Here is a 26,907-nt window from a genome sequence, read left to right on the forward strand (position 1 = left end):
TCAGAATAAGTCCACACTGAGGTGACAATGTTTGGCTTATAATAATAATAATGATAATAATAACTCCTCGTTGTAATTGACTAATTAAATGAGCTGTTATGTAGAGGATTATGTAAGTGGTGACATCATACCTTGTATCAATATTTAAATGTATGAATGCTGTATGCGCCTCATTCACGCTTCACTGTGTTTCTATGTCTGCAGGGATATGGATTGTGTATAATGCAGCATCTGGAGTATACATCCAGCTGTAAACGGAACAGAGTGCACTCTCTCTTTTTTCTATCTCTCCTTCTTTCTGGCTATCCATCTTTCCATCTGTCCCCCTGACTGCAGTCTGCATTCAGTGGCACACTGCTGCTGCTGCTGCTGCTGCTGCTGCTGTGGGTGATAGGGGTGAGTGGGAGGAACATCTTTGCCTGTGTGCCTCAGAAAAAAAAAAGAAGAAAAATGACGAGACATCCTCCTGGAGCAGCTGCAGCAGGGGTGGACTTGGCTTCCTGTCTTCTGCATTGCACAATCGTTTCCCTCCACTCAGACTGATAAAAAAAAAAGACAAAAACCGGATCACTGGAAGACAAGGAGAAGGGGAAGAAGCAACCAAGTGGAGGACGGGAACAGAGTTAGTAGTGGGAGGGGGGAAAGAAGAGGGTTGGAAATTAATAGATTACAGAGAAGAGGCTGAATGGGGAAGGATGCATGGAGGGAAAAGAGGAGCCAGGAGCAGCAAAGTGGAAGAGTGAACAGCGCTGCAGTAGAATGAGGGTTAAAGTGAGAGACAGAGCTGCGAAGTATTTCAGCTGGCAGCTTTTTGCACACCGTTCAGGGTCTGCCGCTTTCTGAAGAAGCAAGAAAAAGGACTTCACAGTGGAGGCGAGAAGGAGACGAAGGAGGGGGGCAGCCGAGGAGGAGGAAGCCAGAGGTTCTACACACAAGATGGCTGCTGTGTCCTCTGCCTCTGACACCGGTAAGTTAGTTATCATGCTTTCCTCTACTGCCTGGCCTGAACTTCCCCTTCATCACCATTCATTTAAACGCAGCATCCCAGTCGCTCTCACAGAGACATTTCTGAACCAAACTCCATCAAAATGGGAAACTGTTGCATGAGTCAACTTCCTGTATTCATATATGGAAAGCTCCAGCAGCATCATGGAGAAGCAGGTGTGCATCAGTGATCTCTGATGCTGGTGAGCTTGTCATTGTGATGGTGCATTTATCATCTGCTGCTCCATCCTGGTGCCATTTTCCTTCACAACATCTCGTCCTCTCTCGTACCTTCTACTCTGAGCGTTTAGTATTCTGTCCACATACCGTTCTGTCTGGGCCGAGCCCGGGCGTTCCTGCAACCCCAATACAAAGGACAGATAAAGAGAGGAGGCGCGCTGCTGAGAGCAGGGTCAGAGGAACAGATACCGATGGGAATGAACGAGGAAGCAACAAAGGAGAGGGAGTATGAGACAGCAAAGAGCTTATATAAGAAGGAGAAATCTGAGGAGCCAGGACATGAACGAGAACACGATGATCTACCGTCACAACAAGGACCTGGAGGCAGATAGGGAGTGTTTGGGTCTCCTGATGCAGAGGAGGTTGTCTTTATTGTGTTGTGGAAAAAAAGTTCATACGGATGCCTGGCTGTGATCATACTGATCTGAGAAGTTGAGTCATGATCGCAGCTTTGTATGTAATTAGAGATCACTTGTTCACTTCAACCCTGGTCCTCAGGACACCGTGTCCTGCATGTTTTACATGTTGCCGTGCATCGTCACCCCTGATTCTAATTAATGCTCGTCATCAGCTTGTCATCCAGGTCTGCACAAGTGTGTAAATGACTCAGTCATTTGTATCAGGGTGTGCTGAAGCAGGGAAACATCTAAAACATGCAGGACAGGGGGTCCTGAGGACCAGGGTTGTAGACCACTGACTAAGACGATAACATTAAAGGAGACATTTTATGAGAACTTTGTCTTTGCTTGAGAGAATTTCATCTGGGCCTGAAGCGACCACTAAATCAAAAACGTTGATATATTACAAGCCTGTCTTTTAGTTTGGGGAGGCTTGAGAAGGAAAGCATGTCTCTCAGGGAGCTGCTCAGACTTGCTGGGGTCTGTGACATCACAGACCTCAATGACAGTTACCCCTCTCCCCTGTTTTTATCACCGTTGTCACGTCATGCTGCATTGCCTCAGAAGTGGAACAAAGCTGTGAAGCTGACGTCAAACGAGGCACAAAGTTGTAAAAGTGAGATATAAATACATGATGGAAACGGGTGCTTTTGTGTCTTGTGTTATGATAGGGGACTCCAGGGGCCGCCACCCCCCCGAGCGCCGACTCCTGATCCTAGGGGGCCCGCGCTCAGGCAAGACCTCCGCCGCCAACACCATCCTGGGGGACGAGGTGTTTGAGGCCGGGACGGAGACCACGCACAGCAACGTGGGCCAGACGGAGATCTACGGCAGACGGGTCACGGTGGTGGACACGCCAGCGTGGGCCATTCCTGCCGAACCCAGCACCGACGACGACGACGATGACGAAGGTGACAGCACGGACAACGCCGGCGCCGAGTCTGAGAGCCCGACGAGGCCCCTGCCGAGCCTGGACAGCGAGGGGCCGTGCATGGGGGCCATTCTCTGCCCCCCGGGACCCCACGCCATCCTGCTGGTGGTGTCGGTCACCCAGCCCTTCACGGAGACGGAGAAGAGGGCGGCGGAGGAGCAGCTGGGGGCCCTGGGCGGGGGCACCTGGAGGTACTCCACCGTCCTCTTCACGGGCGTGGACAAGCTGCCCAAGGGCGTCTTCATCGAGGAGCACATAGCCAACACCGGGGAGGCCCTGCAGTGGCTGGTGGAGCGATGCGGGAGCAGGTACTGTGGTGGCAAAAATAGTTGTTTAAAAATGAATGTCAGGACACCTCAGCTGTCCTTCTGAAGTTTTAATGAAAAGAGGAAAAATGACATTCAATTGAATGGAGGGTCACGCAAAATACCGATCTGATCAGATGAACAGTCAGTCCAAATGCCCTCCCGATGTGATCCGCCCATCCTATCTTATTGTCTCAGTCAGGCTGAGAACAAAGACAAAACATACGTATCACCCTGACAACCGTACTGTGTGAAAGGCGCATGACCTCGGCAAGGAATGTTCACTTGAAACAGGATCTGTCATCAGAATTTATGTTATAACTAAATTTCCAATTTTCATCAACATGCTGCTTTACTGGTCTCCATAAACAGAAAAATTAAAGGGGTCCTACTATGAAAAACACGTTTTTTCTTGCTTTAACATATATAAAGTAGTCTCCCCTCAGCCTGCCAACTCAGAAAAGGAGGAAAGCAACCACATTCTGCAGTGTCTGTACAGCCACCCGGATGAGCCGTCCAGTGTGATGTGGATCTACGAGCCAATAAGATTCTGCTCAATTTCGTTATGTAACGAAAATGCGATTTACATAGATTGGCCTCCGATGCGTGAAATCACGCCCACAACTAACTCCGCCGGCCGGAGCTTCCGCCATTTTTCCGTAGCGGTGTATCGTGTCATTCAGGCAGCCAATCAGCACAGAGCCTCATTATCATAGCCCCGCCCACTCAGAATCCTGCATAGATAATGAGGTTAGAGAATGGGAAGATAAAGACATGGCTTAGAGGCTGAATTTCTAATTTATTTAGCAAAAACAATCAAAAGCTTGTTTTTAAGACATTCAAGGCCTGTTTAAAATAGGTATTAGATGCCATAATAGGTCCCCTTTAAGTACTTTCTCAATATTCTGGTGGGAATGAGGCGTTTTACTATTCAACAGACATCAGAGTTTGTTGTGGGGCCTTGCACATCTGGAAACATGTAGAAAGCGTCTCATGGTTAAGCAGTCGGCTGCAGGGGCTCCACCCGGCGCTCCAACCTGCAACCGAGGGGTTGTTTGTCCAAAACGACACGTTTGAGCCCACTAAGGTACAGATGTGAAATGCTGAGTTAGTTAAAATCCTCCGTTTTTTGAGACGCCACCTCTCATCTCAAAGGCATATTCAGTTGTGACTGACTGGCGGGTGAGTTTCAGTGTCTCTCAAACCATCTGATCTCCGTCCAGAACAACTGTCCTCAAAATAATGACCTTCATCCCTGAGAAGCAAGTGGACCGTTCTAATAAGAAAATTAAAATAAAGGTAGAACAGCACAGTTGCTCCTCCGGGTCCTCAGGATGAGCAGCGCTGGTTTGAGGGCGGTGAGGCGGACACTCGGGACAGGTGATTTGTCAAACAGGGAAACCCTGAACTCTACAGAGGACAGAGCCTCAGGTTTCACGTGCCGGACGGTTACTCCCCGACCCAAGAGGTTTCAGAGCTACTCTCATCCTGACCAAAACCCCTGGCAGGCTGATCAGGAAAACCAGGAGCGAGACACAGTCCATCCCAAAGGGAGATGAGAGGCGGGCCGGTGATTTACACGAGACCTCAACGTAAAAGAATGAACGCCCCGACGACAGTAAGCCTGAAATCTTCCAGTTAGAGGTCTCTAAGAACCAGAACCAGAAGTCCTGTTGCCTTCTGCTTAACCTTGTTAGGTTAACCAGTTACCTGGATGAAGGAGAACGTCACCAAATCAGTCAAACCTGTTCCCGTAAGGCGACTCCTGCATCTGGAGTCAGTCGACCTTTTAAACCATCAAAACTTGAATGCAAATAAACATTCAATATTAACATTTAGTGGCTATAAACCTGAGTTGAAAACTGCCTGATGACATCACGGCAACACTTCCTGGTTGCTTGGAAACGTCTCCTCCAAAGCTCATGACATCAGCTGCAACCATTTTCTGAATGATGTGGGTGGAGTTGAATCTTACGTTTGCAGGTTTAGTGGTAATACTGTTTTCTTTTCTTCCTGCAGGTATCACACCTTTGATAACACTCGGAAAGAGTCCGAGGAGAACACGCAGGTACCTGAGCTGATGGAAAAAGTGGAGGAAATGATCACCGACAACCAAGGTTGGACCAGACTTCTGATCTTCATGTTTTCCTCCTCAAGTAGCTCCTCATATTGTTCTTCTTGTTGTTAAAGGAGCTGTTATAAATAGTAACACTTATGCAGCATGTATGATTATTGCATTATTGATAAATGTCCCATTGGTGATAAAAAGCCTACTTAAAACAATCCATTGAATAATTCATGGTGACCTGCAGGCTGGTACTTTGAGGTGAACGAGTTGATCTTGCTGGAGGAGGAGCAGGCCCGGAGGGCTCTGGAGGAGGAGAGGATGAGGATGGAGGAGCACGCCAGACAGCGGGAGCAGATGATCGGAGGACCTCCCAGAGGTAGAACCGCTCGCAGAGGTGTCAAGTAACGAAGTACAATTACTTCGCTACCTTACTTAAGTAGAAATTTTGGTTATTTATACTTCACTGGAGTAATTATTTTTCAGAAGATTTTTTACTTTTACTCCTTACATTTTCACGCAATTATCTGTACTTTTTACTCCTTACATTTTAAAAACAGCCTCGTTACTCTATTTCATTTCGGCCTTTAAAAAAAACTATCCAGTTAAATTGCTCCATCCGGATAGAGTGAATTTGGTTGTGGTTGTTTCAGATGTTCTTGTCCAGTTTTGTTCTTACATCCGTTCCCTCAGATTCCTGCAACTAAACTTGGATGTACATTCCAATAAAGGTTAGGATAAATGATAACATGCCTCTGAAGTTTGACTTTTTGCACCATTACAATACTTATAGGCAACTAGTCATCATATCTCCTGCTCTCTGAAACACATGTTAATGCTCAATAGTACACATATATGGTTCTTTAATATATTTGTATTATATTAAGATGCATTCATTTTCAATGGCTTTGTTCTTAATGGCCTTTTTCCCCCTTACATTACGTTTACTTTTATACTTTAAGTAGTTTTGAAACCAGTACTTTTTATACTTTTACTTGAGTAAAAAACTTGAGTTGATACTTCAACTTCTACAGGAGTATTTTTAAACTCTAGTATCTATACTTCTACCTGGGTAATGAATGTGAATACTTTTGACACCTCTGGCCGCTCGCCTGATCACAAGGCTCCGGGTTGGTGTTTGAGTGCCAGTGTTGTGCCAAAAAGTGATTGCCTGCCAGAATCTGATTTCTTCTGATTTCTGGCCGCGGGAGCGCGCACAGCAGCCCGTTGAGCGATAGCAATAAAACGTCAGATTTTCAGATTATGAAGCTCAAGAATGAGATCAAGTCATATTTAGGCAGAAACAACTTTTCATTAACTGTATTTGGCCTTCAATCAATTTTTGGCAGGTGAAAATGCCTATTTTGTGTTGTAATGGTCCTTTAAAAGAGTTAAAAGCAATCCTGTGAGCTCTAGTGTTCACTCTGCGTTACATTAACGTAAAGACTCCAATCCTGACCTTATGCGTCACATTAACGCACATCCTAGGTAACTTTTGTAGACTCATATCCGGCACTTTAAAAAACTCATATTGTACATTTCTGTTCATACATTTTATTTTATCTCTTATATATTTGCTTTTATATTTGTATTGTATTGCACCAATCACCACAACAAACTCCTTGTGTGTGTTAACAAACTTGGCGATAAACCCTTTTATGATTCTGATTCTGATTCTGATATTATGAAGCTAAAGAAAGAAAGAAAGAAAGAAAGAAAGAAAGAAAGAAAGAAAGAAAGAAAGAAAGAAAGAAAGAAAGAAAGAAAGAAAGAAAGAAAGAAAGAAAGAAAGGGGGGTTTATTGCCAAGTTTGTTAACACACACAAGGAATTTGTTGTGGTGATTGGTGCAATACAGTAAAAATAAAAATAAAAATATAAAAGCAAACAAATATATATGGAGATAAAATAAGAGATAGAATAATAAAGAATAATATAGAATAATAAAGAATGAGATCAAATCATATTTAGGTAGAAATAACCTTTCATTAATTGTATTTGGCCTTCAATCAATTTTTGGCAGGTAAAAAGACCCATTTTCAGGGGAAAAATCAGGCAGGCAATCTCTTTTTGGCACGACACCGGTTCTGGTTATTCCTCCACTTTTCTCTGCCTCCAACAGAACTGAGGCTGCTGCTCCTGGGCTGGAAGGGCGTTGGGAAGAGCTCCGTGGGGAACTGCATCCTGGGCCGCCGCTTCTTCGAGTCGGGCCAGGAGACGGAGCTGTGCCTGCGGAGGCAGGCGCTGGTGTGCGGCCGCCGCGTCACCATCGTGGACACCCCGGGCTGGGACTGGTTCTCGGTGCGGCGGACCCCCAAGCGGATCCGGCAGGAGTCCCAGCGCGGGGCCGCCCTCCTGAGGCCCGGCCCCCACACCCTGCTGCTGGTGCTGCCCGTGGTCTCGTCCCTCACCGCCAGGAAGAGGAGGACGCTGCTGGCGCACATAGACGCGCTGTTCGGCGACGGCGCCTGCCTCCACACCATGGTGCTGTTCAGCTGCGGGGACTGGCTGGGCCGCACGCCCATCGAGGAGCACATCCTCCGGGGCGGCCGCGAGCTGCAGAGACTGCTGGAGTACTGCGGGAACTATTACCACGTCCTGGACAGTAAGGTGCCCGGCAAGGACCGGAGCGTGTCTGCGCTGCTGGACAGGATAGAGGAGATGATCCGGGAGAACGGAGACAAGGCCTTCCTCCCCATCCAGACGGAGTGGTGTAAGTCCCACTCCTTCATTTTATAGGGGATTTAATAGTTGGATTAATGATCTGTATTTTTATCTTGTGTTGCAGCTACTTAAAACACTCCGGATGCTGTTAAGATGTAAATAAAAACAGCATCACCTCTTCTTATAACAGCTCCTACCTGATAAAAGCTGTGGTTTCACTCTTGTAAGATACAAGAGTCCAGCTGAGACAGTTTAGGGCCTCTTTTCTCTTTTTTTCCTTTTCTAAATGTCCAGAATGTCTCAATTAGGGATGGGCGGTATGTATCACAATAATTTCTGGCATTTATCCCGATAACAATAAAAAAGACGATAAAAAATACCAATTCAACTCCACCTTTTCTTTCTTTCTTTCTTTCTTTCTTTCTTTCTTTCTTTCTTTCTTTCTTTCTTTCTTTCTTTCTTTCTTTCTTTTTTCTTTCTTTCTTTCAGGCTGATTTCTTTCTTTCTTTCAGGCTCATTCTTTCTTTCTTCCTTCCTCCCTCCCTTCCTTCCTTCCCTCCTTCCTTCCTTCCTTCCTTCCTTCCTTCCTTCCTTCCTTCCTTCCTTCCTTCCTTCCTTCCTTCCTTCCTTCACGTACGTTGTGCGTGGATTTAACACAGAACCATTAATCAGCTTTACACAAAAACGTCATCAACGGGAATTTATCGTTTTTACCGCGAGATGACAAATTCTTACCGTTTTTTTGACGATTTATCGTGAACGGTAAAGTATCGCCCATTCCTAGTCTCAATTCAATTAAATTAAAATTCAATTCAATTCAATTCAATTCAATTAAATAAAATTAAATTCAATTTTATTTATATAGCGTCTATTACAACAGAAGTTGTCTCTCTCAGAAGGTGCCAGACCTGGTGAAGGAGCAGGACTGTTGTTAATTGTGTAGTTTGGTGCTGTCTTGCTGAAATCAGCAAGACCTTCTGAGGAAGAGGTGTTGGTGTCTGGATGGTGGCAGACGTTGTTCCCAAACGCATGGCATTCACGGCGTACGTGTGAATGCCACGCGCCCAAAGGCGGTTCATCGTTAATACCTTCACCGACACTGATAACCAGACACAACTCGCCTTTTTAGTCTGAATCACGTGTGATTTGTGATGACGGTGGAGTTTCAAGTGTTAGGTCATGTGACCGTGGACCAGTTTGCACTTTCCCCCAGTGAGTTCAGGCCAAAAGGTTATTTTTTAATCTGGCTTCAGTCCTTTTTTCATCCGTAGTTTATCTTTTCCTATCCCATTTTAAGTGTCCACCTCAAACGCTAGGAAACCCTGGACAACGGTCTGTCTTGGGTCCAGTTTCACATTTAAAACACAAAAACAAACAAAAAGATTATTTTCACATTACTGAACCTCAGACGGGTCAGTGAACCTCTCACACGTCTCTCTCAGAGACTCAGTTCATACCGTTAAAATTATAGATGTTCGCTTTTTAACTTCATTATTTTCCAGGTGTTTATTACTCAAACTTGACAGCTTTTCGTTGCTTCTGTCCAAGCTGTTTTTAAACGTGTTGCTGGTGTCTAATGACTTTATGAACATGCTTTAAATATAAGTTTCCATTTGTTGTATGTTTGTGCTACTTTTATTTAAATATTAATTTTAAAGGAGAGGTATTATAAAATATTTTGAAACATCTTTGCGCTTCCCGTTTACAAAGATCAGCAAATGCTGCAAGAGTGTTAAAGGGAGGACTGTGGGTAGTTCTGCTCTGCCCTGATCTGTGATGTCACACATCTCTAATGATCCCTAACGGGCCCTTTTGAATAACTTTGAAACAATGTAACTGTATTTTTACTCACATTATACACAGTTTCCAAAGTTGTACCTACGAGGTTTAAGTTTTCGTTGCTAGAATCTGTACGTTCTGACGTCTCTGTGTTTCCTCCGACAGTGAGCGAGGAGAGCTCTTACTCCTCCGACAACACCGAGCCGGAGGACGACTGTCGAGGATGCCAAGTGCAGTGACACGATGGCTTCGCAGGAGAAGCCGCCCGGTTCCCTTCGTGTCTTTGAAAGACCCAAACATCACCTCATGTAACTTTAACCTCATCTAGACGTCCCTCTCTAACTCTGAAGAGTTTTCAGGGGAGAGCAAAAGGTTAGGAAAGGGAATCGCCTCGTTTGAAAAAAGAAGACCGAACTCACTGTTCACTGAACAGAGCTCAGCCCAGATGAACCGGGTCTCAATGATGCTCCCAGTGGGCGGTTTTAGCCCCAACCGGAGCAGGCCGTGTGACGAGCTCCGTCTCCCTGGCTGGAAGTTTAACTCGAAGGTCGGGGCCATGTCCGCAGCAGGTCTGTGATCATCGGGAGAGTCAGAGGTGTCTCTCTGTGAGTTGTCTTCGTACGGCCGTCCCCCTCTGCACCAGGTGCCATTGCTGCTCATCACTAAGTGTTGAAATAAAGAGCCGGAGCCAAAACCAATACCAAATCATGGACGGCGATACTAAAGGAACAAGTGCTCCACGGAGCAGGACGTCGCACGCAGCTCTCGGTTTGTGTACGCTACGATTACAAAAGTGGACCAGACGTGAAACATGGTGTCTCTGATCATTCACAAGCTGCAAGCTAAAACCCCCCTCATTAAAGTTTGATTAGAGTTTGTTCAGGGAGTCAACAACGAGCCAATCCCTTCAGGGCAAAGTCTGGCACATTTACACAAATGCTGATTCATCCCGGTCCCAGAACTGCTGACTCGAGCCAAACCGGAGCCGCTGTGCGAGGATTCGCCTCAGATTGTTGCCGTTCATGCTCAAGAGGAGCCCTGAAAAGAGATAAGAATGGCTACATTGAAGCTCTGCAGTCTCAGATCCCCGTGGAGCAGCTCGAGCTGGCTCGGCTCGGCTACGGTCACGCATCCAGCGCAAATATTGACGAGGTAGATCCAGCCACGTGCCTCAGCATCAAAGCGTGAGAGCGGGAGCACGGTCCTGCAGCAGCAGGGCTGCATCCTGGAGGCCGCGTCAAGCTTTCGCATGCCACAGAAACAACATAACCTCATAAATCACCCAAGCTCAGTACGGCCTTTGTTACCCGCTCTCTTTTTCTACATCCACGAGACGCCAGAGACTCACATCAGTTGTGACGTTTTCACAAAAAGTGGCACTTAAATGTTATTTCCGCTCTTCTAGGCATGTCAACACACCGCATGCAAGCAAACGAGTGCCTATAGAGTTGAAGGCAAGCTCACGTCTTATTCCTCTGAATCTCGCTTGGAGCAAAATAAAGAAAGGAAAGAGTTAGTTTCTTGTATGGCACCGCAACCCCCTCCCTCCCCTCTTGCACCTGCAATAAAAATAGAATAAAATAAAAATAAAAATAAAAAAGACAAAAGTGGAAGGGAAAAAGAAAAATTCACAGAAAGGGAAGTCTAGAAGTGCTTATAAAGTGTGACGGACACCACTGCCATGCTGTATAGATTTCACCTCTGCCTGTGATGTAAGAAACAACCCTGCAGCTTCCTCTCCTCCTCCCTGTGACGTCAGCTACCGCAGCACTTAGTGACACAAGCATGACTTTATGAGGATGTTTCAAACATTCATCCGGAGTCTTCGAGTAGCGCTCCATCTGTGAATATGTTGTATGATCAGTGTATATGAAGAGTATAAAATATATATATAAGATGATAAGCTCTTAGCAAAGCATTTTGCACTGTGTACGTTCTACCACTTTACTGTAGCCAAAGTGATCTTACCGATGGTATGGTGATGACATCATCAGTACTTTGTTCATCCTCTGACAATAAAAGATACAGTATATTGGGTTGTTTTTATTGTGTTTCTTCTTGCTGCACCAATATTGATTTCATTTTGCTTTGGAGTTTTTTCTAAAAAGAGGAAAAAAAAACGTCCTCATTTCGCCCTAGGGTGTATATGGTCATTCTACACCACCGCCACTAGATGGCGGTGTAAACAAGGCTAATACTGTGGCTGATAAGTGCTTTTTAAGAAAACAATGTATTATTTGGCTCATTTTTCATTACTTGTATTACATTTAAAAATGAGGGCATTTACTCATATATAACCTTTACAACCCCATTTTACTGTTCTCCTAAGGAAAAAAAAAGAAAAACAGCTTATTAGTGCTGCACCATTCTGTCTTTGGCAAGCTCCCTCAGAAGTATAGATGACCTGAGCGGTTTGGACCGATGCCCGGGTCCATTACAGCATCCCCACCCAGGAGCCCGCTGGAAGATGAATGCATGCATTTTTATGGGTAATGATGTTGTGCAGAGATAAGCAGCCCCACTCTCCCTTGTACCACCCTCCGTTTGGTGAAAATGTTTACTCCGTCAACATGTGAACTACAGGAATCAACCCCGTGACCACCGGGGTAATAAAACCCACTAAAAATAAAATGTCAAGCTAGTTTCTTCAAACTTAATATATTTTATTGAGTTCATATGACTTAAGTGACTGGATCAGATGGAGTGGATTATCCCTCCAGGTGCTTCCCAACATGACCCCTCGGACATGTACGGTCTTGGTTCCATAAGACATAAATGTGAGATGATTAGATTGTGGAATCGTTTACTTAATATGCCAGAAGACAGGGTCAATAAGAAAGTTTTTATTCGGAGTAAATTAAATGGCTAGCCATGGGCTAAAGAAATATTTGCATTATTTGAAGAGGTTGGATTACAGTATATGTATAGTAATAACTTAACTTGTTCAATAACTTCAATTAGTGATAAGTTATTTGCTTTATTTGAGACAAAATGGTTAAATGAGATTTTGTTTAAACCCAAATTACGAACATACATCCAAATCAAGCACAATTATGGCCCTGAACCCTATGTTAAAGCAAACCTAAGAAGAAAACAAAGGTCTTTAATGGCTCAGCTGAGAACAGGAATCCTTCCCTTGAATCTTGAAGTCGGTAGATTTAAAAACATTCCCGAAGATGAAAGGTTGTGTGAATTATGCGAACTTAATGAAGTGGAAAGTGAATCACATTTTCTGTTATATTGCCCTCTGTATGATGAACTGAGAACTCCATTATTTTCTGAAATGTTTGTCAAAAACCCAGAAATGTTCTGGTGCTCTGACGATGATAGAATGGACGGGTTGTTGAACGTCAATGTTTTTAAGTTGGCTCATTTTGTTTCTGAAGCCTGGAGAAAGCGTCAGGATTGTTTGTTTAATTGGTACAAGGTCTGTTGTCTGGCTTTCATTTGCTTTATGTTCCTTTTTCTTTTTTGGTGTCTCGTAAGCCCACTCGGGCTGGGCACGTCATGTGCATGACACGTAAATAAAAAGTTCAAATTAAAATCAATGTAAGGCTCCTTTGTTTCAGGTCACGTCGTACACAACTAAACATACTTTTAAAAGGTTTAATTTGGGAGTGTTGTGCACAAACGGGGTCTATTTTAGTGCCTTATTCGGTGGCACCTTGTTCATACATGCCACCTGCAGGTGTCATCCATGTTTACAAAGAGACAGCTTCATTTAAATCAGTTTTCAGACCATTTATTACAAGATCAATTACACATATGGAGCCATTATACTACATTACTCATTTACAAACTTTAAAAAGACAGACTACTGGTATATTACTAAGGTCCAGTTAGAGACTACATAAAAGTAACAATGCTTAAGCTTATAATCTATGGAAAGAGTATTTTGTGTCACTATTAATACAATATAAATACCAGTGTTGGATACATGTAGGTCATGATACTTCAGACATGCTGTGACCAGGACACGCGCTATACTGATACTTGATAGGATGAAGGAAATAAAAGTGCCGTCAACTTCCTGTGAATCTCTTATAACACTTAAAGCTACTGTCAGGTCCAAGCATCAGGGGTCTGCACTAAGACCTTTCCTTAGTCTGGCCTGGTGAACCTCCTCCATCAGCTCCTTCAGGTAGGCGATCTCCCTGGCCATGGACTCAGCCTTCTCCGTCAGCTCCATGTTCTTCCTCTCCAGGACGGCGTACTCTGAGAGGAGCGAATCCTGCTCCACTTTCTTCTTCTGCCTGTAGCGCGTGGCAGCCGTCTTATTCTGCTCCATCTTCTTCGTCTTCTTGTCCTTGGGAGCCTTCAGACTCGTCCTCTCAGCTCTACCTGCAGCCCGGGGCGACTTTACTTCAACTATGCTACTGGTGGAGGGCGGACTGGCCCCGCGCGTCGGCTCGGGGTACGGCCTGGTCCTGGGGGATCTCTGGGGAGGGGAAGCTGGCGGGGAGCACTGAATTACCTCTGGTGTGGCGGCGATCCCGCCTTTAGGGGCCAGCACGAGGACGATGCGGGTGGGGGCAAGGGAGAGGACGATCTTTGGGACCTGAGGGATCACAGCGGCTACCACGGGCTTAACCTCGCTCTCGGAGACATCCACCTCACTGCCCAGGTCTAGAGTGAAGTCTGGGGAGGAAGGAGAGTCGACCACCGGGGAAACGGGCTCAGATTTGATCTCGAGCTCCTCCTGTGGCTCTGGGACACAGATCGGGGATGAGGGGACCTCTTGCCCGTCAATGTGAGGTTCAGACTCATCCTCTGTGATAATAACGGATGGATCTGAACAGACTGTGGGATGGGTGGGAGAGGATGGGTCTGGAAAAGGAGCAGGGGCGAGAGTCGGGAGCTCGGGGGTCGACAGAGTTGGCAGCGGGAAGGAGTCGAGCTCCATGGAGCAATCCAGGGAGGCGAGCAGCTCCTCTGGAGGGTCGGGCGGCTCGTCATCGGGACCGCAGGAGTCAATCAGGCGGTCCAGGTCAAATTCACTGAGATCAACCCTCTCGGCCATCCAGTCCAGGTCACTGAGAGCATTCTCTGCAGGAAACGGGACAGAAAGCAGCTTTTACTCAACCAGATCAACACTCGTGCTCTACAAAAACCTTAAAAAGCCATTTTTGTTTCTTCATTACCTCTCCTTTCATCTGAGAGCGTCTGGCTGCATCTCAGCTGACCAGGCGGGTCCAACCAAGGGAGGGGAAGCAGGTCAGACTCAGCTTTGTCCCCGTAGAGGAGAACAGCCGGCGGTGAGGAAGGAGGTGAGTAGAAGGGAGGAGAGGAAGAAGAAGACAGCGATGAGGAGATGAAGGGTGACGAAGGTGAAGTCTCCCCTGTCGGCAAGGTTCCTCCTCCTTCCTGTTGTCCATCTTTGTCAGGGTGTGTGAACATGGAGTCCAGGACGTCAGCCATGGGAGAGGAAGGCCCCCAGAGAAGGGCCTCCATGTCGTCCGGGCCAAACTGTGAGCTGGTCATCATCATGGTCATAGTGGCTGTTGTCGGTCACAAACGGAGTGCGTGACGAGTCTAGGAGGGCAACAAACTGGTCGGTGCTGTCAGATGCAGCAGTGCTGAGGGTTTCCACGTAGGACCTGGGAATGAAAAGATAATATAATAAATATTTATACATATAATTCTCAAATACATTCATATAATACTAGACAGGTCAATCATCTTCATAAAACTAAACACGGCCAGTATTCCCTCAGATATCGCGGTGTACAGATATGGAACTTTAAATCTCACATCATCAAAAGCTCTGCTTCTCTAGAGATTTTTAAAAGAAATGTATCATCTCATTTAAAAAATGTCACAAGTTTTCTTTGTTGATATTTTTTTGTGTGTGTTGATGATCTGTAACTATGTAGTCTAATCTTTTTTGTTTATAGTCTTCGTCTTGTTGTTTTTTTGATTTTTGTAATTACTGTTTTACTTCCTAAATTGAGGGGAGGTCCGCTGCATAAGCCTGTTGGCTTTTTGACCTCTACTGTCACATTTGTTTTACTATTTTGATTGCAAGTGTTACTTTTATTGTGTGCAAACTAATAAAATAAAAAAAATAAAAATAAAATACATAAAAAACACAATCTGGTTAAAAACATGTTAAAAACATTTCATCTTAAGGTCAGTATAGCTCCTCAACACCGCCCCCTCGGCTGCAGTGCACCTGCCCCGCACCACGTGGTTCCCCTCAGTCTTGTGACGGTGACGTCACCCGCCTCCAGACGGGCCGGTGACGTCACCGCCCTTCAGCCGCCATTTTGGATCAGAGAAAAGAGCCATTTTCTGCCACGCTGGCCCTCGACGACCGCGACAAAGTCATCCTTTACTAGTCAATGCCGACGCATAGACGACTCGGACTGCCAGTATACAGCATCCAATCGTAACCCACAACCCGGCAAAAATAAAATAATCACACGTCCTACTGTCACGTGTTGCGTCGCTTCAAATAAAAATCAAATAACTTATTGCAGATGTAATATAAGTAACGCTGATTTTTGTATTGGAATTACCCATGTCAAAGTGATTGACATTTGTCAAATGATCATCAGTATTCGATCAAAGTTAGGTCTGACAGGCGGCGGCGACAACAGGCCGGTCATTTGTCACAGACAAAAGTTACATTAAAATCACTAATAATACTTACGACATGTTGATCTGTGAGAAGTGACTCAGTGCACTAGTTGGATGCACTGTTTTGTTGGCTGCTCGGTCGCTGCACACGTTTACACTGCCATTTCGGCAAAAAGAGCTGTGTGGGACTGTTTGCTGCGCGTTTGTTGATCCTCGCGAAATGTGGGCGAAAGTAGCGCCGCGGTTTTATACTCGAACAGCGGCGATACCCCTCCGCCGCTCCGCACCACCCACAGTACCACTCCGCCAGGAAGAGTCGTGTTTTAATAACAAGGAGTGGTACTAGACTTTGCATAGTTACAGGATATACTTTACTAAAATAATATATTTTAATAATATACACGAACATAACATGGTATGCATGACAATATTACATAAGACGTGTTTCTAATCATTAGCCTTTGTTTGTGATGACCATAATTTGATAATTACATAACAATTAACATAACACATTATTTTTGGCCATGAAAGCAGCTTTGCTGTAGTTAAAGTACTGCACTACTGTATTATTGCACACTGGCAATGCCCAGACAACAGCTGAGCTGGAACTGCCAACAAACCAGCACATCCGCATACCAGAAATACCTTTTTTTTCCGATTCTGATACAGATCCCAAGCTCAGGATTCAGATGACTTTTGCTATCTGGGTGCTTTTGCTGTATTAAAAGAGCACTTATTATATGAAAAGGCTGCAACAAGAATGCCACATTACAAATGTTTCTTTGGAGTACCAAAAGGCTCTAGATCTCTCATCCATCTTCCTGCTGGATGGTTTGACAGAGGATGGAAATCTGCTACCTTGAACCACCTTTTTAACTCTCTTTCACTCTGTTGCCTTGGCCTTGCCTTTCTTGACATTTCGCTGCGGTTAGCAAAGGAATAAAGCCAATTCTGTGAATGATCATTAGATGTTAATCTCCCCAAAATGAACCCACTGACTGAAGGAACTTTTTTCATTGAAAATTGTGAAAGCTTATATTGTGTAAATGGTGCATATTTAATACATGCAGGTGACTGGAAGTGTATGTTTACTCGTTCTTATTGTACTACAGGCACTGGGAAGATACTGTAATCTGACTGATGTGGCTTGCACATAGAAGAGGGAAGAGGGGGGGCTCATGCAATGTCACACAATTGTAAACTGTATAAGAAGAACTGGACATCCCCCATGATATCACCCAGAGGTTTTCTGAAGAGGGCTTTTGTAGCATCTTTGTTTTCATACGACATGGTGCCATGATGCAAACAGGCATATGTGGTCACTGCCCAAACATCGAGTGCTTCCAGAGCTGAAACGAGGACTAGCAGAGTGGTGGGACCTGCTGTCACAGGACTCCTCCTCATCTAGTCCATGGAGGCCACGTTGAGGAAAAGTCAGACACTGACGTCACTGAACGACTCCAGCAGGTTAAAACCGGTCGTCTGTTTCAACACTTGCAGCACAATCAAGTTACTGAACACAAAAAGAGTGAGAGGCTTTTTTTGTGATCACCCTCTACATTGAGAGGTCTGCATATGTGGTCAGAATGTTGTAGAGTTAATGTTCTTCATTTCAAGTTATTTGTGCTTCAATGTCAGTTGCTGATTTGATGATGATTCAATAAATAATTCAAGAATTTACAATTCAGTACCATAAACAATGGACAATGGACAACAATTGGACAATGTTCGAACCTGGCCAATAAAGCTGATTCTGATTCTAAACACTTCATGTGAGTGTTTTTCCCTTCACTTACTTCAAAATCACAAAGATATATCACAGGTTTTACAGTGAAGCACATTTACAGCAAAAAGCTTGTTAGCTATACATGAGAGCAAAAAAACTAATCGTAGTCGAGGTAAAATATTTAATTAATCATATTGATCAGGGCGGAGGACAAAAGGGTGCAATTCTGATGATTGTTATGGTTGGAAGAAATAAGGGCAAAGCTTGAAGGCCTCAAGACACCACACTCACAGTGAAGCACAGGCGCGGCAGCATCAGGTTGGGGAGTTATTTATTTGTTTATTCTCATCACAAAGGTTCATGTAGTTAAAATCTTGATTCTAAATTCTTTACAAATTTACAAATTGCACACACACACACACACACACAGGATTCAGTTCAATAATTCCCACATTTTAATCAGATAATCGAGTTGTTCCTTCAGATTTTTGCTCAGAGTGTGAACTATTCCTGAAAACTTGCTCTTTTTTGACATATTTAGCTTCTCTCCTTTATCTTCGGTGAAATACTGATCCATTTCACTGGCAAAAGCTTTGAGCAGGCGTGCAGATGTCCCCCCACCCGGGTGGTTGAGAGACATCCCCCCGCTACTGTCCACGTTGCTCCTGAGCACAGACTGGGACAGACGGGCCATCCTCAGCGCTTCTGGGTGAGCGTGGGCCGTCTGCAGCCGGACCATGTCGTACCGCTGCAGCTCATTCATCGCAGACAGGATGAAAGCCAGACACAGTTCCAGGTCAGCCACCTCCGACTTGTAGCTGTCCACCAACTTCTCAATGTTTGTGCGCCTCACCCTGTTTTGGCTGGTTTTAGCAGCGTGGACACCTAAACCCCCCGCAGTCGCCATCATACCGGCGCCGACGGCCGTGGCGATCAGCGAGATGCCCATGGTGATCGGCGCCAAGGCGACGCCTGCCACTGCAGCCACTCCTCCCACGGCACCCGTCGCTCCTCCAGCAATCCCCATCGTCTTGTTTTTCTTCTTCACCTGTTCCAGTTTTTCACAGATGGACTGGAAGTCCTTGATGCAACTCTGCAGGCCTTCTTTGTGCCTCATCATGAGAAGGTTGTAGAGACGACGGGCCCTTCGAACATTCATGGCTCTCTCAGTAAATAAGCTGCATTCAGACGGTGACAGGAAAGAAAAAACTCTATAACCAAACTTTGATACCAAATATTCTGAAATGATTTAGCTGACTACCTTTGTCACATTTATAAAAGTTGGGAGAACGTGCAGAATGTAATAGACAGATTTCTAAAAGATGTTGTAATCTTTTGATGATATCATTTACTTTAGATAACACACAAAGTCGCACGTTATTCTGGAAATGGTTTCACTATTTGCAGACACGGATCTTCACAGATTGATGAACTTCTGCTTACCCAACCCTGTTCCTTGAGGTACACTTTAGATGTTTCCCTGCTCAAACCGACCTGACTGGATCATCAAGGTCTACACAGGTCCCTCACTAATTTGAGCCAGGCGTGTTAAAGCCACGTCTAAAACATGCAGGGCGTGTGTCCCAAGGATCAGGTTTGAAACATTGCTCTTATGCACAAAACTATATCCCTAAAACCATGTTCATGTTTCCATTTGTTACCTAATTTCTTCCTCGATACTGAGTCCATACAGTGACGGAGACGTGGCACCAGGATCTCCTGAGGGAAACACACAGACGGAAGTTAGAAGCAGGGCACTTTTAGACGCTGACACTTTGTATAACTGAGAATAATTTCAGTATATTTTTCACAATTAAAGATTTTTTTCCCCCACATTTAAAAAAATGAATGAATTATAATAATAATAAAACATGGGAACAAAGGGGAAAAATACACATAGTACAGTTCTAGATTGATTGATTGATTGATTGATTGATTGATTGAACTTTATTGTCATCACACATGTAAATTATAGGGAAATGAAATGCAGTTTGGCATCAAAGCTAGTGCAAAAGCAGCAAGTGCACTGTATATATATATAGAGCTGAGATAAGTTAGCTATATGCACTATTTTGATATACAGGTGGGTAATATGACATGTATTATGAACAATATATACAGATAAACTAAATGTATGTGTATACAGGTGTATATGCAGATTTGTATAGGAGTGCAATGATCAGGTGTACAGAGTGCAAACAATATATGAGTAAGGTGAGCACTGTACCGCTGCAAGTATCAGGAATGATCATCTAAAAGGATGGGTACTTACTTGACACAACTTTCAACCATTTCAGCAGGTCCGGGATGTCCTGAGGAAAGCAGATTTTCAGTTTTTCTTATCAAAAACACAGAAAAGTGACAGGTTCTTGTGATTTACTCTTTGGCTCTTTGAATGAGGTTGTAAAAGATGTAGATGAGAAAAAACACAAAGTGTAAGAAAGTACTCACATCTGCTTTCAGCTGATATATGGAGTCTGGGCCGTACTGGTAGTTCCAGTAGTCTGACTCCACGAGACGCTCCGACCCACTCAGGGACTGGTGTTTCACAGAAACACACAAACCCGTTAGAAATAATACGTTAATGTTCGTCTTTAGCTTTAGCATTTGCATTGATGTGCCTGTGTGTGTCTGTCCAGCATAGCCCGTCTCTCACCATCTCATCTTCAGCTGGTATCATGGTCAGGTATTCTCTCGCACTGTAGTAAGCTGAGCCCGAGGGAGACAGAGGTGGCAGCGGTGGTCTGAATGAAGGTGGTGACGGTCTGATCTGTAGTGGACAAACACAAGTGTTTCTGCACCTCTGTTGCTGCTCTGGTAGGAATGGAAGAGAGGCTAATCAGCTCTGGCAGCAATCCTACCTGGGAATTTGAGATGTTGTTCATCGAGGTCGAGCTTCGTCGAGATGAAGAGGCAGGTCTGTTCATGCTGCGCGTAGCCTGAAAAATGAAGTTGTGACACTGCAGTTACTGAAAGCACAGCCTAAAAACTTTCAAAAAGCAATATCCCAAGTCCACAAATGGTGCCATGAGTGCAGCTTTTAGCTTACCTGTGCTTGTTGAGCATCTTCATAAAAAACTGCTGAGACCAGACTCAGCGTTGAGGAGCTCATAGAGGAACCCCTGGATGACTAAGGTGTCAAAGAATAACTCCAGTCAATACAAATGCTATTTAATATGCACCAGAAAAAAAGTGGTGCAAAAAAGTCTGACAAAGGATTTCATCAGATGCAGGAGTTAACAAATGTCTTCATGAGGATTTAAAAAAAAGAAAATAAACTGTAAAAAAACACATGGCTTTACCGTTGATCTGGAACTCATTGAAGAACTGGGTCTTTCATAATAAAGAGGAGAAGGAGGAGGACGGTCTAGCGGCTTTGGAAGAGTAGGAGGAGGTTTTTTCCTGAGAGTTTGAGGCTAAAACAGGAGGACAAAGCATGTCAATACAGGCCTGTCAAAAGTTCAGTAGTATGTCACCTACATATGATCAATCATAACTATTTAGTGGTAATTACATAAATATAGTACTTTAAAAAAATACCCAAGTGCCATTCTTGTACGTACATGTGCTGAGTGAAGCAACAGTTAGTTATCTTAAACTAAAACTACAAACAGAAGGAAGAGCTTTCTGGCCCTCTGTCCTTCGGGAATAACATTGCACAATTTCAAAAAGTACATGTTTTTCTACTACAAAATTAACAAAACAAAAAACATATAAAAAAATAATTTTCATTTATATGTTCTGTCCTTGATTGTCACCACAACTGGGCTTTCTCCAAACTTTTGCCAAACGGGCTCAGCACTGGCGATTGTCTTATGTGCCAAATGTGAAAGGTCATAAACTGAGTGTAACCTGGGTTACAGTGTGTGTTGTTTTGGCCAAAACTTGACTGTTGATGGTTCAACATGGGTTTTGACAAGTGTCATGGCTGATCTGGGTTGTCGGGTGGGCTGGTGGTGCCTGAATCAACACTGCCATTCAATGGGGCAAAGAACACCTACGGGAATGGTCTCTATGTCTGGGCCATGTATTCATTTGCTATAGAGGATACCATCCATAAACTGAACAAGCTTGGCCCGAGCACTGAACCCTGTGGAACACCATAAAAGACCCTCGACTGTTCTGAAAAAACCTTGTTTACATGAACAAACTGGAAATCTGTCAGACAGATATGATTTAAACCAATGTAGAGCTGTCCCTTTAATCCCAACAACATGCTCTAACCTGTGCAGTAAGATGCTGATCTACAGGGTCAAAAGCAGCACTGAGGTCCAGTAGAACTAGTATGGACACTAATCCCTTATCTGAGGCCATTAGAAGGTCATTTGTGACTCAAACCAGTGCTGTCTCTGTGCTATGATGCATTCTGAACCCTGACTGAAAAACTTCAAACAGATCATTTTTATAAAAATGGTCACATGCAACTACCTTTTCCAGAATTTTAGATACAAATAAAAGGTTGGAAAATGGTCTTTAATTTGCTAAAATGGCTCAACAGAGGGATTTTTAAGTAACGGTTCTCTAAGTTTCTCTAAGGCCGAGTCCAGACTCAGGGAACTGATTTCATCCAGTTGTATCCACAATGTAATTCTTTCACTAACTGCCCAAAGGTTGTGACCATTGGTGGGGGCTGGAGTGTAGACTGACCGCTACACACAGAGCATTGCCTTTTGGTGCAAGTCTCTCTTTACCACAACATAATTCGTTTTACTGCACAAAGCTGCCCGTCAATCTTCTACCCCAGTCTTCCCCCAACTGTGAACAATCCCCAAGATACTTAAGCTCCTGTAGGTGAACAAACACCTCCCTCCAAACCCAGAGAGATCACGCCACGGTTTCCCGCTGAGGACCATGATCTCAGATTTGGTCGTGCTGGTTCTCATCCCCACCACGCCACATTTAGCTGTGAACCGCTCCAGTAAAAGCCGAAGACCGCAGCTCAATGAAGTCAACTGGAAAGCATAATCTGCAAAAAGGTGAGATTTTATCCTGACACCACCAAACAGGAAACCCTCCACTCGTTGGCTATGCCTAGAAATTATGTCCATGATGTCCACGTGATGAACAGAATCAGTGACAAAGGGCGGAGTCCAGCTTTTTCCTGGAACAAATCTGATTTACTGCCAACAATTTGGCCAAACTCTCCATTTGCAAAGGCACTGAATAGTCCATAGGAGTGGGCCCAGTCTTGCTTACAACCAGAATACTCAGAGTTATGTGGTCAAATGTCTTCCCAAAGTCTACAAGTTATGAGGACTGGTTGCTCTCTCCCCTACATCTCTAGGACACTAACGATGGTATCAGTGTTTTATTCAACTCAAAACACAAACGCACAGGCTGGTGAAGAGTAAATAAAGCTCATCAGGTATAAGATACAACGTACCTTGGCAGCCGACTCATTAACAGGACTTCTGTCATGACTCTCCCCCTGGTCCTCTGCTGTTGAGTACACATTTCTGGGGTGAGGTGGTAAGGAAGGAGGCCGAGGTTTCATGTAGTGCTGAGGCTGCTCCTGACTTGGAGAACGCTGGTCACGACGTAGCGGCTCTTTCACTGTGTTGGCCCTCTGGTTTGGAGACTCATAAATGCTGCTCGCATTAAGATTGTTGTAGACGTTAGGCATAACCCAGGATTTATTCCTGGGTAGAGGTGTGGGCTTGACTTTAACTTCTGGCCCGCTCCCAACTGAGACAGGAGACTAATAAAAACATCAAAAATATATATATATATATATATATATATATATATATATTTAAAAAAAACACATATGTAAAGTCTTTAGATGTAAACTGTAAAATTATTACAAATCATTTTTTTACCAGAGCGTCCGGGTCTTCGTACAGAGACTCTGAGAGTTCATCTGGGACTGTTGACTTCATTCTGTAGTTTGTCCTGCAGGATTGGGATGACGTTGAGGTTTAAATAATGACAGAAATTAGCTCTCACCATTACTGTTCCCATGAAATAGATCAAAGCCAGTCTCTTACCTATTCTCCCATATCCACGTCATCTGACAAAAGCTTGTTACCAGAAATCCTTATCTCTGGTATAACCGGGATGTTTTAAGTTTCCTGCTACTACTGACGGTCTACTTCCAGTTTATCTACAAACATCACTGGAGGTGTTACACTAAGCAGGTTTAATTTCTTACTGAAATCAGCTCTAAATGCTTCAGAAACTGTAGAATATTGTGAAAAAAATTGAAACTCTGGCCTTGAGATGATTCGACCCCATGAAGCATCAATATGTACACCGTAATAGCATGCTGGTGCTAGAACTGACCAAATGGTTTGAAACATTCAGATGTGTGTTAACACAATGCCAACAGGGAAAGTCATAAGCACTATTCATAGAGAGGCACTTGATACTGTACATCAATTTGGGAAGTATTGGAAACTATTTCTAAATAATTTGGAGCTCAAACGTCTGCAGTGAGAAAAGTAGATGTGCCTTCAAATGTACCGTAAACTAAGTCATGCAGTGGTCAGAGAAATATAAAGCAAATTATGAGCTACATCTCAGAACCAACAGGCCTGACTGAGTCTGTTAAAAGTTTAAGTCCATGACAGAGATATTAGGAGATAACTGAACAAGTACAGTCTTTTTAGGAATGGCTTCCTTTTTTCTAAAACAAGACTTTAGATCAATGTCCAGATGGACAAATTAGACCAGAGTGGAGTTGTTTGGGCTTAATGCCTGGCACCATTTCTGGTGAAAACCAAACCACTGTCAAGCACAGTGGTGGGAGGGTAGTAATATGGGGCTCTTCTGCAGGACATCTTGCAGTCACTGATTCATCCGTGGACTCCTCTGTATACCAGAGGAATACCGAAGGCAAGTGTGAGGACATCAGTCTGACAGCGAAGCCTTGGTTGACATTGGGACGTCAAGGTTTTGAAATGGCCTAGTCAAAGTCCAGACTGTAACAAAGTTTGAATGTTTTGGTGGGACCTGAAGAGACTTTAGCTTGCATAAATACACCAAAAATTCTTCCTTAGACCTGAGAAAGATACAATCATGAAGCAAAACAAGAACTTCTAGTTTGCCCAGGACTGCAATGCCCAGGAAAAAAAAAATAAAAAAAAAAAAAAATTCTAGTTCGAGCCCTGCACAAGTAGAAGGTACTTTTGCCTGACTGCAATTGCTAAATATACAAACTGTACTTTAAATAAATTAAAAGATGTTTTGAGAAATAAAAGAATATTCAGGGATGTGCCCATTTTGCTAAGTATAAGGACGACGTAATGTGCTAACATATACTATGGAAGTAATGTAAAAATATTCAAATGATAATATATTTTTTACATTTTTTAAGAAATCAATAAATCATGTTAGTAATTGATAAAGGCAAATTAACTGGGCATCAGCCCTGCAAATCTCCCCCTTCCAGAAAACATACATCAAGTATGAACGTCCCTGTCAACTTCCTTAACAACACAACTAACCATATTTATTTAGCGCTCTTTTGTTTTCTACATGAACTGTGGGCAAAAATGTATGTTGGTATTGCAACATACAGCAAAAAGACTCCACGTCCAGGGTTTTCTAGTAGAAAACAAGAGAGTTGTTGTGTAACAAGGAAAGGAAATAAATGGTGATCAGCCATGCTTGCAGGAACTATTCAGCTGTTGTCTGCAGTAAAGCTTACGGGAAATTAGTTTATTCACATCTGGAATTTTTTTATTATCGTTCAGACTCACATCCATTAATTTAATAAATTTAACAGACCTGTGCTTTTCTTTTTTTTCCCTCTTATTTATTTAACATTTGGGCTATAGTTCTCATTAAACTGTGATCGTGAGGTGAATTTCACTCATCAGATTCAGAGTTGGACAGCTGCGGGTCTCAAATGCTTCACTGATCTAAAAAAAACTTAATCACTAGAAGTTATTTATTTTGCATATGTCTTGAATCACTGCTGGATACTGTCACCATACAGAAATAAAAAAGGTTTTTTTTTTTCTCACTTTGGTTTTATAAATTCCTCAAACATTAAACAAATGCAATTGAACAAAGAACAAACAAATGCTTTGTTTTTACCTTTCTGCTCCAGTTTTAAAGGCTTTAATTTCTTGAAACGTTTTTGATTATGAATCAGGTGTGGGATGTGGGTTTCCCATCCGCTCACATTTCTGTTTTCCAGCCACAAATGCAAAGGATGCCTGAAGAAGGAGGATTTCTTCTTCTTGATTTATGCTTCTCGATCATACAGTCTATGATCATACAGGTGTGTGATGTATCTGCAGCGTCAGAGACAAGTTAGAACAGACAAAGACAGAGAAATCACATAAGTGAACCGTATTTTTGCTCCACTTTAGGGCATATGTAAACCAATGAGTAAAGATATGCCAAGACATCCACAGACACACACATACATTATTTTACAGTGTTTACTGGTAAAACTAACTACCATCTTACAACCATGCACTGGACCCCTGCACCCCTAAACATCAATCACTCCAACTTTAATTAACCCCACTAAAGCAAAAAAATCACATCTACACGATAAGGTTTAGGCTTCACCTTGTAAAGACTCCTTGTTCTCAGCTCAACGTGATTGAAGAGGATGTGCGTGCACATCTCTCCTGCAAGTTGGTTTTTATGACAAAGAACTGTTGGGTATTTTATCTGAAACTCGTTCAGCAGGCCGGACAAGTGCCTGTTTTGTCTGCAGCCACTTACATGTTGCGTCACGCGATGTGTTCTGTGCGTAATTCGGAAAATCCGCCCCCCAGGTGCCCCCACATTCTTGGTCAATATCACCATAAAGTACATTTGGTGTTCCCATCAAAGTTCTCCATCATGAGCGTAAAAAACAATACAATTCTGAGGTTCTGGTATAAATGACCACACATTTACACACACGAGTGTGATGACAAGTCTTTTTACATGATAAAGCAATTGTAGCTACAGTTATGACAGCAAGCAGTCTAGACTGCAGTGCAATGCATTTATTCAATTCAATTCAATTCAATTTTATTTATATAGCGTCTAATACAACAGATGTTGTCTCTAGACGCTTTCCAGAGATCCAGAACATGAACATGAACATAAACATAAACATAAACATAAACCCCCGAGCAATTATTATATAAACAATGGCAGGTAAAAACCCTAGTGGGAGAAAAGCCTTAAGCCAAACAGTGGCAAGGAAAAACTCCCCTTTAGGAGGGAAGAAACCTTGAGCAGGACCAGGATCATAAGCCCTCCTGCCGAAGGCCAGACTGGGGGAGTCAG

General features: G+C 43.6%; 3 protein-coding genes across 4 annotated transcripts; 1 reads left to right on the forward strand and 2 right to left on the reverse strand.

Moving 5' to 3' along the window:
- The first annotated feature begins 208 nt into the window (after window positions 1-208).
- si:dkey-110g7.8 (GTPase IMAP family member 8) lies at window positions 209-12,654 on the forward strand. The gene is made up of 6 exons (XM_061712733.1): window positions 209-967; window positions 2,294-2,861; window positions 4,878-4,975; window positions 5,171-5,302; window positions 7,045-7,635; window positions 9,531-12,654. Exons 1-6 carry the CDS (start codon window positions 937-939, stop codon window positions 9,602-9,604), a joined length of 1,494 nt encoding a protein of 497 aa, XP_061568717.1. The 5' UTR covers window positions 209-936; the 3' UTR covers window positions 9,605-12,654.
- A 437-nt stretch (window positions 12,655-13,091) lies between these two features.
- Window positions 13,092-16,176, reverse strand: atf4b (activating transcription factor 4b). Its single transcript, XM_061712734.1, has 3 exons — window positions 16,018-16,176; window positions 14,507-14,962; window positions 13,092-14,411 (listed from the first exon to the last, which is right to left on the reverse strand). Exons 2-3 carry the CDS (start codon window positions 14,856-14,858, stop codon window positions 13,441-13,443), a joined length of 1,323 nt encoding a protein of 440 aa, XP_061568718.1. The 5' UTR covers window positions 14,859-14,962; window positions 16,018-16,176; the 3' UTR covers window positions 13,092-13,440.
- Window positions 16,177-17,995: 1,819 nt separating this feature from the next.
- On the reverse strand, window positions 17,996-26,272 carry LOC133422448 (uncharacterized). 2 transcript variants are annotated; one of them, XM_061712446.1, is made up of 12 exons: window positions 26,194-26,272; window positions 25,711-25,910; window positions 23,490-23,562; window positions 23,054-23,258; window positions 20,973-21,086; window positions 20,720-20,800; window positions 20,532-20,609; window positions 20,327-20,440; window positions 20,122-20,208; window positions 19,943-19,982; window positions 19,332-19,389; window positions 17,996-18,848 (listed from the first exon to the last, which is right to left on the reverse strand). In XM_061712446.1, exons 3-12 carry the CDS (start codon window positions 23,528-23,530, stop codon window positions 18,104-18,106), a joined length of 1,563 nt encoding a protein of 520 aa, XP_061568430.1. In that variant the 5' UTR covers window positions 23,531-23,562; window positions 25,711-25,910; window positions 26,194-26,272; the 3' UTR covers window positions 17,996-18,103. The 2 variants fall into 2 exon arrangements, with proteins under 2 accessions (XP_061568430.1, XP_061568429.1); XM_061712445.1 differs by having other exon boundaries at window positions 23,054-23,368.
- Window positions 26,273-26,907: the final 635 nt, after the last annotated feature.

This window comes from Cololabis saira, chromosome 21 (genome assembly GCF_033807715.1).
Source record: "Cololabis saira isolate AMF1-May2022 chromosome 21, fColSai1.1, whole genome shotgun sequence".
NCBI lineage: Eukaryota > Metazoa > Chordata > Actinopteri > Beloniformes > Belonidae > Cololabis > Cololabis saira.

Excerpts from the sequence above, each read along its gene's own strand:
- si:dkey-110g7.8 (XM_061712733.1), top strand. The coding sequence starts at position 937 with ATGGCTGCTGTGTCCTCTGCCTCTGACACCG. Across the intron at positions 968-2,293 it reads GTCCTCTGCCTCTGACACCG|GGGACTCCAGGGGCCGCCAC; the intron begins GTAAGTTAGTTA and ends GTGTTATGATAG. Across the intron at positions 4,976-5,170 it reads AATGATCACCGACAACCAAG|GCTGGTACTTTGAGGTGAAC; the intron begins GTTGGACCAGAC and ends GGTGACCTGCAG.
- atf4b (XM_061712734.1), bottom strand. The coding sequence starts at position 14,858 with ATGACCATGATGATGACCAGCTCACAGTTTGGCCCGGACGACATGGAG. Across the intron at positions 14,412-14,506 it reads GCTCTCAGATGAAAGGAGAG|AGAATGCTCTCAGTGACCTG; the intron begins GTAATGAAGAAA and ends CGTTTCCTGCAG.
- LOC133422448 (XM_061712445.1), bottom strand. The coding sequence starts at position 23,549 with ATGAAGTCAACAGTCCCAGATGAACTCTCAGAGTCTCTGTACGAAGAC. Across the intron at positions 23,369-23,489 it reads ACGAAGACCCGGACGCTCTG|TCTCCTGTCTCAGTTGGGAG; the intron begins GTAAAAAAATGA and ends TGTTTTTATTAG. Across the intron at positions 20,801-20,972 it reads CAATGAGTTCCAGATCAACG|TCATCCAGGGGTTCCTCTAT; the intron begins GTAAAGCCATGT and ends TTGACACCTTAG.